Genomic DNA, 11,070 nt, shown 5'->3' on the forward strand with positions numbered 1-11,070 from the left:
CTACTTTCAGTAGGAGGTAAGGGACTAAGCTCCTCTGAGAAACTGATCTGTCATGCCTGGTGTATGAAGTAACTTCTGTTTCTGGTATTTAACAATTAAAGGAAAGAGTTTGTCTAAATCCCTCTCCCTGTTAAAAACTAATTTCTTGCAGCTAGGATGGGAACCTGTCACCCTGCAAAACACCATAAGTAGCTGTCCACTAGATTACTATACCACAAATAGACTATTAAACATTATTAACATTATGAACCTTTCCCCTATATATATATAAAGACCCCAACAAAAAGAACTAATTTCTGCTCTTTAGATATCAACCTTTACATAAAGGTCTGTGGGGTGAGAGGAGTCAGAGTGCTCTTAAGTCCTGTAGCTGTGAGTTTATGAATTCCCTGCCTTTCTTCACCATTTTCCCTTGGCAATGCCACACAACAGTTGTTCAGTGCTGAGTAGACTCCATGAAAAGACTACAAAATTCTGTCCAAATTTGCTGCTTCATTATTTTGATACAGTGATTGCCAAGCATTTTGACACAGTGAATGCCATGCTGTAACATAGTTGTAACCGGGTCTCGCAGGAGCTCATTACAGGGAGGTTAGGCATTAGTTACTTATACCAATGCCGACAACTGCTTTTACATGCTTTCCTTGGAAAGATCTCAAAAGACTCCACAAAGAAGGTCAGTAGTATACCCATACTTTTAAATTTGGAGCAGTTTAATACACCCCAGTTGGATCAGCTGACATTGGCATGCACATACAGCCAACACGTTCAGCAGGCGCAACATACAATGCCACAGAAACATGATCGGGAGAGCAGAGATCTCCACGCTTTGGCTTTGAAGTTTCTACAAGCTGCTTCCCTCTCCCATTTAAACTCCAAATCTTGTGCCAATAAATGGCGGGAGGATTTTATGCTGAGTTTCACTCCTGCCAGCTCTTAGAAAATGTTATCACTCTCCTCTCAGGCTGTTTTCCTAGGAAGGGTTGGTGCAGCCTATTTTCACCTCTGGGACTTGCTAACTCCCACACCAGGTTTTTCGTGGACAAACTCAACCTGAAGCTGGCATGGCAGTTACTTACATTCTCTTTTTCTCTGCAACTACTCAGTCGAAGTAACATGGGGAAGGGAAAGGGACCATATCCCAAGCCAAGGGGACCCTCTTCTCTGCTTTCAGCAAAAAGAGTTTTTCCCCAGCCTCCCTTTTACAACCTCTGACTTTCTGTGCAGGAAATGACTCTTTCTAGTCTTGATGTTATCTTTTAAATACACTAATGCTGCTGCCTTGGGCTTTTGAGTGAATGAAGACATTCAGCTTTCCTATCCAGAAAGCCTTTTAATAACTTCCCTTGGAGGCTGAAATTTCGCCCAGGGCTTGCAGAACGCAGTTGGGATTGGAGAGGGCAGGAGAAGGGGAATGGGGCAAGGAGAGCAAAAGAAGAAAACTCATTTCAAGAAAGGAGATCGACATTCAGGAGGCAGATTTGCAAGAGTTTTGTCTGTTTTCCTGCTGAGGTCAGACTGTTGAATGGGACCATGCAGAAAACAAGAGACAGGGACAAAGTAGAAGACGTTATTTAATAGTTCATCTTAAATAACATGACATTGTCAACATGTGAATGACTTACACCTGTCAAAGGTGGTGCAGAATATCCTCTTGTGTTTTGCCATTTATCCAGTGCATATATTTGAAGAATAGATACAAATACCGTCCCATCAGGAGCTTCAGTATGTAATTAAGGTTAAGACTTTCTTTTTTAAGAAACAGCTTGACATTGAAACAGAGGTGCAAAAGTAACATGATATATATGCAAAACAGGTTTTAAGTAAGTTTCTAAGCATGCTCTCTACTGAAGTTTATTTTTTAAAATTCAGTTTGACACTATAAATACGTAGTACAAAAAATGCAAGTTTACAAGCAATTTTCCCAATAGTATACCATTTGAAGTGTTAAGTAGCAACATTCCTCCAACATACATTGTATACATTTAAGAGCAATAATATTAAGTATTTACATATCGAGTTATGAAGAATGTTACATATCATGTTTGAGAATATAAATTAGTAACAACACATAGAGACAAAAATACATGTACTGTGAAATAAATAATTCAACAGCTTTACATATGAGGATATCTATAATATTATAAGAACAAAATATACAAGATTATAGAATTTGATCTTGCAGTTGCTCATATTTGTCACTTGAGCATCTAGGCAATCTCAGTGCAGTAAAAATGTTACTTTATGGCATTACTCATACATTGAAAATCAGGTGCACAGAACTACATTAGTGAAATGGCTCCTGACTGAAACACCTCCTGACTAGAACAGGCCCCCAGAAAACTTGGTTTTATTCTTGTGAGTTGAGATACTGTTGGCATTCTGGGTCTCCTTTAATTTCTGGAGATTCAGGAATTCTTTTGCCACTTTTTGGATAGACACACCAGCATTCAGCAGACTCTCCATCCAGTAAAGTTTCACACTAGAATGTTATTAGCAAAACAAAAATCACAGTAAGTAACTGTAAGCAGAAGATTATCTGTGAGACACTGCAAGTAGAGGTGCTGGACAGAACTAGGATCAGAAGGTGGGGACCTGCCATGGACAGACTTGTTTTGAATGCAGTGGTCCGCAGAGCCTCTTGAACAACACACTTGGCTAGGGAACCAAGACTCGAGCTCAGCTACCACAAGAGCAACTTCAGATTTAAAACTGCCCATTCCTTAGCAAACAGTAGTAGAAAACAGCAGTATCTTCCAGCATGAGAAATGGAAGGATGGCAGAATTTACAAGCTGGTAGGGTGAGAGCAGTGGCTGAATGGTCTGGCTCTTAATGCAAGGTGGTGTGGGTTGTTTTTTTTCTTAGGGAGGGCATTAAACAGATTTCTGTTTGTGCTTGATTAGATCCCAAGGTCACAGTGTTTGTGAGTCACATACCCCAAAACAAGGAGTCTCGGCAACACAGATTTATGCAGACCTACTAAATTTGTGTGGATGAACTGTGGTTACAAAGCGTGGCTTGAAGTTTGGAGCTTTAGTTGGGTTTGCAGATTACTCTCACTTTAACTTGCAGTGGCTTTTTTTGATAGTATAATGGAAATGAGCAAATAAGCTAGTCCACAGGCAGCACAAATCAATTTTTTCTGCTTTACAAGGTTAATTTTGCTCCAAAGAGTTTTTCACTGCCTACGTGAGTTTCCATTGCCTGGGAGCTGAGACTCCCCTTTACATACTGATTATTATATATTCAACAGGCTTTGGCAGGTAATATGGTGGATATAATGAATTAATATCAACTGGAACTATGCTAACAAATCAGGCACATGGAGCTTGATTTGTCCTGGGAGCAGATAGGGTTAAAATATTTTAGAGAAGGTTTTGAGTGCACCTGTTCTGTGAATGGAAAAGACTCCTACCTCCATTGCTGTCAGCTTCCAGCATGTGGCTCACTTTAAAGAGAAGAACAAACCATCTGCTCCCACTACAAAATATCCCTGTTTTCACAACCTGCTTGTCCAGCAGCTGCAAACGTGGGAGTTTGGGAGCAGATGTGAAAGGGTTGGCTGTATCAGGCTAGTCTCAGCGCTGCTGTGAGCAGATAGGGGAAAAAAGGCACGCACCTGTTTGCTGTGGTAAAATCCATTCTTGTTGCAGTTGGGCAAATAGAATTTGTAAATCTCCCCTCCACTTCTCTGCTGAGCCTTCGCCAATCTATACAGGGCTCTGTAGAGCTCCTTCTGGCAAGGACCCTGCAAGAATACCAGGCACAGGTTGTAAATACCAAAATCACAAAGAAATCAGCTAAACAAAAAGTGATCAAAATAAAGCTAGCAAAAAGCTGAAAATTAGGCATATAATCTGTACCAGACTGTTTTGTATATAATTTTCCTTGTTTTAGGAGGAGCACAGCCAGAAAACTCTGGTCTTGCATTTAGACCTTTGTTTTTATGCTTTGAGGTATTTTCTTTAAGGATTTTAATCCTTAAATTGCCACACAAGGAAATTTAACCTGTACTAAGTAAACACATTACTGCTCAGAGGGTACAATCTCTCCTATTATGGGGACGTGCATGTTAAGAAACTGGTACGTGAGACTTGCCACGTTTTTGGGGTTGCCATGGCCCTGTGCTCTGTTGATATATGGAGAATAGGTACAAGACATATATAGACGGTACAAGAACAAACATTTGAATGTTTGTTATCTTTTGTACAGGACAGAACTGTTGCCAAAGCAACATGGAGCCATCCTGTAGCTCTGGGACCAAAACCCAAAGTGCCTGGAACTGAGGATGAAGAACTGTTTGCAATATTAATTATTTTCACATTTTGCTGGCTCTCTTTTTTGAAGTCACAATTGCTGTGCATCAACAGTACCTAATATGTTTAAATCACTGTAAGGAGAGGAGAAGTGGCTGAACAAATATTTGTACTTTAGAGTAAAAATAAACATAGCCTCTGCTTTTACAAAACCTCCCCGTGTCAGCCCCTCATACAAGCTGTCCTATTCCAGTCAACCGGTTTATCTGTGACTCTGGGTGAGAAAAGCAGAAGCCCTAAAGTTCAGAACTGGAGCTAACAGCACACGTACATAACAGTTCAAATTAGATCAGTGATTAAGTCCTGTTCTGGATATGGAAATGAGGCTTCCCACGGTAGGGTGATGATTAGTAGGTTTTTGCTTTTTCTTTTCCACTTTGTCAGTGACCATTACGAACCTGGGCTTCTGTGGTGTCCGACCAACTCCGCTCCGTAAGGCAGGGGTGCTGCTGCTGGGGACGGGTCTAACCGTGGTTCTCTGCTGCCCTCAAGTGGAACACAAACATGCTTGCAAAAGTGTCCCCCCCCCCCCACTACCTACTGAGATTTTGCAGTGTCTAAGCATACTTTAATTGTTGAGCTTTTTGTCTTTCTACGTTCATGTAATTGACATAGAAAGACACATTTTGGTTTGCATTGGTGTTTTGTCAATAACTATGTGGAAGGACTCCTTTTTATTTCACTGTGTGTTGGACCAGTGAAAAATGCCTTTTTTAAAAAACTAAAGCATAAAAGGAATCCCAGATTTTAATATGGGTTCATGTAAATTAAGAGGCCATCTGATAGTAAATGCAGTGAAAAGTTCAGCCTCTGCACAGTCTGTGTAGGACATATCTGATGCATGCCAGTTATTATCACTCTATTTTGCCATTTTGCCTGTTCCTCAAGCATCTGATGAAGATATTCCAAAAGTCTGTTTGACAGCTTCCCAAAATACTGACATCTCAGAGTTACTGCTAGAATTTCATGCACATTTTCATTTTGTATGCTGAATAAACAGCATCTACTGAAATGGTCTCTGAAAGGTTTCAAAGAAAACTCACCTGCTCTTTCCATGTCTTGAGTTCAGATATTCTCTTTGCTTTCATGTTCTCATATGCAGTGATGGCATTCCAGGGAATGGACTTATCCTGGCCCATGGGAAACATTAACTGATAGTTCAGCAGCTGATCCTGTGTTATTTCAGTGCTTTCCAAAGGCATATCATCAGGTTCGACAGGGTCTGGAAATGAATGATATTAAGGTAAACATCTTCAGTGAACTTTCGCATTAATTTCTCACAGTTAAAAAGGTGAAGAACAAGAAGAAGAATCAACCAAAAAAAAAAAAAGTAATATCTAAGACAGATCCTTTGCAGTAGATCTTGTAGGAATAATAAATGGCAAATTAAACTTTGGTCATAAGTTCATAGAAGGACTCATCAGCTATTCTCTAACAAGGCAGTTATTTTATTATCCTTTGAAATTATGTGAATCCCAAAGATGAACAGCAGCCAGTCTGCTAGAAACAGAAAAACCTTCTTGACCACAGCGGGTTGTAGAGACTTGGCTAAATGAGGAAAGACTGAAGTTAAACTTCTAATGAATTTAGATGTTTGTCAGTGTGATGTGTTTGTTTTTATTCATGAGGGGAACTGGTCCAGACCTCATCCAATAGTAACCTGTACCTTGTTCCGTTTCTTGCCTCACATACAAGAAGGAGTAGCAATTCCCAGGAGCCAGCAATAGCTCATGGTGGCCTGTGGTGAATAAAATAGCCAGGGATTGTCAGAAGCCTAATCGTAGACTGTATGCTAGTACCTAAATCAGCATTCGTGAACTCTCCCACTTAAAGCAACAGAAGCTCTTTGCAGGGGACTCACCATAGGACAAAATTTTTATGTGTCTAAATAACTCGTTGGATCAAGGCTATAAACAGACAATGGACTAAAAAAATACCCTTTGACAATGTTTAAGAAAAGATGGAGGTGGGAAATTGAAGAGGGAGAAGGAGGAAGGGAAGAAGGGAGAAAGGGAGGGAGGGAGGAAGGAAGGATAAAATTAAATTGAATGCATGTGGCTTAAACTAAAGTTTAGTTACTGTTTCCTGTCCTCCCTACCCTGTCAAGTAAAAGAGAAGTTCCACTTACTTCCACTAATTTTTTTGAATCAATGACGATTATTTTTGTAATGCTACTGAGTTACCTTAATCACCACTTTGTGAACATAGGATTAATGATGATGAAAATAATAATCATAATAAATTGAAAAATAATGAGAAATTCCTGAGCATCATATGCTCAGGATGCTTGAGATGCCTTTTTTCTTGAGGATAGTTTGGCTAGCACTACACTACTCCAGATACATTTTGTTCATGAAATGAAGTCAGGCACCAAGCTTGTTTAGTCTGGAGATGGACATAAACAAAGCCTAGAAAACATTTGTCCTACTGTATTTACTGTTCACTACTAAAGAAAAACTGTCTACAGCTTCCCAGAAACCTGGGAGATTATTCTGCATTGTGCCATCACTACACTTTAGGGTTTTCGTGCTCGCAGCCAGTAGCGTAACAGCTTGTTAGGAACATCTCTTGGCTTCGCCTCGAACCGGTCAGAGCACGTTTCCCCGGAAGATGCACTCAAGCTTCCCTATTTTTCAGATGCCTGCTTTACTTCGCTCATTGTTCCTGGCTCCCGGCGCCCGCAGCGCCGTCGCCGGCTCCGGGGCATCGCGCCCGCTGAACCCCCCGGCTGCCCCGGCGCGGGCGCCGGCAGCGACCGGCCCGGCGCGTTCCCTGGCGCGGAGCGGAGCGGGGACGTGGGACGCGGTACCTGCTGGCTCTGCGTGCGCATCGCTCCGACCTCGCTGGCGGGCAGGCACGTCCCGTGCCCGGATGAGGGCGGAGAGGGGCCGGGGCTCCCGGCGGGGACGTGGCAGCGGAGCCCCAGCCGGCAGCGGGCCGTGTAGACCCCGCAGGGCTGTCCCGGCCCGAGGGCGCAGGTCTGGCAGCAAACCGCAGCCGGGTTGCCGGGCCGCCTCTGGGCAGTCGGACGCGACGGGCGGGCAGAGCGCGATCCTGTCCGGGCTGCACGGGGCGCAGCGCACGGGCTGCCCGGGGGCCAGGCGGGGACCCAGCAGCGCCGGCAGAGCAGGGCCGGCAGCCAGGAGCGGCGCAGCACAGACCGCGGGCGACCCATGCTGCTGAGGAGGGAGCGCGGGAGGGCAGCTCGGCGGCCTGGGGACCAGGAGGCACTTTGCATACATTCGGCTCACTCGGGCCATTTATACAGCGCTTTGCCTGGCTATTAATCTTTAACCCCAGTTAACTATTATCTGAACAGGAGGGCTGGAGAAGCATCATTTCACTGGCGGTTCAAGTCCCTGGCCACTCTTCCCCTCCCCTTTTACTTTCCCCCTTTATCTATTTTCTTTCCTCCAGACATGAAGGAATGCTTTTATTCCCTCACCCCCACCTCTCTGCACCAGCACAATTAACGAGGAAATATGTAGTGGGGGTTGGAGGCGAAATTGGCAGAGGGCTATGGAGGAATGGGGGGTATCCCCTGCCCTTTTGCCTGTCACAAATGTGTCCTTTTCTTGGCATTTCATAAAAATGTAAATGTTTAAAAAAAAAAAGGCAGTGGGGGGAAAGGAAGGAGGGAAATCCCGTTGAAACTGAAGCAACTGACTTTGTATTTCCACAAATATTTCAACAAATGCAACAAACCCTTATTTAATTTTCATCATATGGCTGCAAGTTAGTACACTGACATACAAAAAGGAGGCCTCAAGGGTAATAAAGCCATGAGGATTCTGTAACCACTGCACACATGCATGTAGGAGTCTTTGCATTAACCTTCGGGAAGGACTGCACAGCTGAAGTTGGAGGGATCTCCTGTGCCTTGGCTCAGTTTTGCCACTGCTGCTGGGATGAGAGGAGCTTCAGTCCTCAAAACATGCACTTGAGGGAAATCAGTGTTTGTCAAACAGACCAAAAATTAATTAGATATCTGCTTTTCTGTCTGTCCTGTTACTCTCTCCATCTCCTCATGTATCACCTGAGGGAGGTGTGGGTGGGAAATCTTTCCTTTTATCCTTTGCATGCAACAGTTGTCACTCCAGTGAAAGAATAAGTACTCAAACTTCACTGTGCTGAACAGATTATTTTATCCTAGTATTCACAGTATGTACCAAGATTGAAATAGCAAATTCTACTGTAAAGTCACCTAATGTAGCATGGGTTTTTTGTTTGGTTGGGTTTTTTTTTTAACATTTACTTGTCCTCTTTTGTAAATGCATCATTTATGTGAAAGAAAGGGAAGAAGAATTGCAGAGCATATTTAAAATTCTGTTATTCACTCTTTGTTTTCTGATATTGATACCAAAGGTTTTATTTATCATGTAGTGATATTTTTATCCATCTATATTCATAACTCATTTCTTAAAAGTATTCTCATGAATTACAAATTTTTACAACTTGACACATTTTCACTTAACTACTTCATGTATTTTATTTAAATTCAGATAGTTTCAGGGATCTCTAGATACACAAAAGTTGACAACCCTTAAAGCTCATTAGCATTTTTAAGCATTTTAAGAAAAAGTAATTTTACATATTTGAAAAGAATTCTGTGGACTTCGGATGTCTAGGAGTAAATTTTGGTTGAAAACCTAGAGCACAACAATTTCTGCAGAACACTGCAATTAAATTTTCAAGCTCCTTTCCCTCTTTAATTTCTATTTTTTCTTGTATACCTGTCTTTGAAAATCAAAATTCTCTTACCATTCAATATGAAATGAAAAATATACAGAAATATGTCTTCTTTCCTCTCCCAAAGAAGAAAAGAAAACAATGCAAAATTAAGTCTCTTTCATTAAGAAACATGAAAAAACCACAAATGGAAAGTAGACCCAGTTGCAAAATGACAAAGACCCAGAGAACCCATATATGTATTAGGATATGTGTACGCAGGTCTTCATTCACTTATCTATGTATCTCTCTCTGCTGTGTTAGATAGCTTTTTATGAACAGAATTGAGGATCATTGACTGACTGCTTAAGATAATCTACTTGCCTCTGAAATTACTATACAAAGTGATTGTCACTGTCCTGCCTGCAGTTCTTCTGTCTAAGAAACCCGAGGTGAACTGAAATTGCTTTTAATGATACACGTGAAACATTTCTTAAAAAGGATTTTTTAACTCATCATCATCATTTTTAGGTAACCAAAGACACTTAATGCAAGAACAGAGTCCTTGTCTGACATGCACGCCTACATAACAAAACTTCCATTAGTTTCATTCTCAGTCTTCCCAAGTACCATCATATTTTCAGGTCTTTGGCATATTTTTCCTTCTTGTCAGGCAGTTGGCAGTATTTGAACTGCCCAGGCAATTCCTAAAAATTTGCTGCCTTTTAGAAGTCAGATTTTTGCAGTTTACCCAGTTATACAAACAAAAGATAAACAACACCCTTCTCCACAGATTATAAAACATTTTGAAGATTTTTTTGTTTTGTTTCCTTTATGACTGCAGGTTAACTTGAAATGATGCCTCAGCCTTTTTTTCACTTGTTATCTTTTGTGCAACCAAACTAAGGAAACCTTCAAGTCTGCTAAAGCTTCCTTTGTGAGTAGATGTTTTTCTGTAAAAAAAAGTAGACCCATAAAAATCAGTCCCTTCATATTTCACTTATATAAATGTAATGGACATATGTTAGAGCAGATTATGTTAATTTAGGGCAGTATCGATCAACAAGGTAATGTTTTTGTATAGGTCATGGGACATCAATGAAGTGAAGGCAGTGTATATGTTTATGTAGGCTCTGTTTGATGTAATACTACAACTCATGTACCAATCTCCATCTCTGACCCTGACATTGCTTTAAAGAACACAAACAGATAAGAGTCAGGAGGTTAAAAACATCCATGATGTAAAGTTGTGTTTACTGAGGACTTTTGATGGTAATTTTTAGGTGTTCCAACTGTTGACTCCTAATTTGAACCACTTGTCAAAAGACACCACATGAATCCTAGGCAAGGATTGCTTTTCTACAAGATCTTTACCATTGGTTTCTCAATAATTTTTAATCAATGACCTCACTTTGCATGTTATATAAAGACAAGGATTTTTAATTTCTTTTTCTTTAAAGTCATGTGGAGTAACTCACAAAATGTAAAGTTTTGTATGCATTTGAGAATAAGTGATCTTTTTCTACTAATCACTAACAATTCAAGTAACTTGTCAAATAATTGCCTGCTGGAACTGCTTCTCTGGATATGTTTTAAAAAACAGCAAAACAACCAGTGGAATATCCTCATTATTTTTCTTTAGGTAAGAAATTAATCCTGAATTGTAAGCTTAATATCCAAAACTACTATGTGATACACACACACACACATACACACACACACACATATATCCATCAAGGATATGAAGGAAAACAGCTATGATAGAAATAAAAAAACCCTAGTTTCTTCTCTGCATTTATTCCATATAAAAAAATGGTTTTTTTTCTCTAGATTATTAGGAATTTTTTAGCCAACGAATTGACAGTGCTTCTGTTATTGATGAATAATTTGATGCACACATTTGTTGATTGTTGTCACTTTGTGGCAATGACATATAAGCCATTTGATGTTATTTTTCTATTCTAGTTGGGTAAAAATGACTTTTAGAATTAGATTCTGGATGCAAATAAGGAGTTGTTTCAAGTCTGCGTTGCACTAACCTTTGCAGACTGACTTTTGCTATTTTTCTCCAGCAATTAATTTTGC

General features: G+C 40.6%; 1 protein-coding gene across 1 annotated transcript; it reads right to left on the reverse strand.

Annotated features, from left to right (window-relative positions):
• Window positions 1-1,556: 1,556 nt before the first annotated feature.
• Window positions 1,557-7,492, reverse strand: IGFBP1 (insulin like growth factor binding protein 1). Its single transcript, XM_029963204.1, is given in 6 exon segments — window positions 1,557-2,482; window positions 3,621-3,749; window positions 5,361-5,539; window positions 7,120-7,306; window positions 7,308-7,444; window positions 7,447-7,492. Coding segments are annotated over 6 exon segments (810 nt in total). The 3' UTR covers window positions 1,557-2,350.
• Between the last annotated feature and the right edge of the window lie 3,578 nt (window positions 7,493-11,070).

The sequence above is a fragment of the Manacus vitellinus genome, unplaced genomic scaffold, assembly GCF_001715985.3.
Source record: "Manacus vitellinus isolate BGI_N305 unplaced genomic scaffold, ASM171598v3 scaffold_55_pilon, whole genome shotgun sequence".
NCBI lineage: Eukaryota > Metazoa > Chordata > Aves > Passeriformes > Pipridae > Manacus > Manacus vitellinus.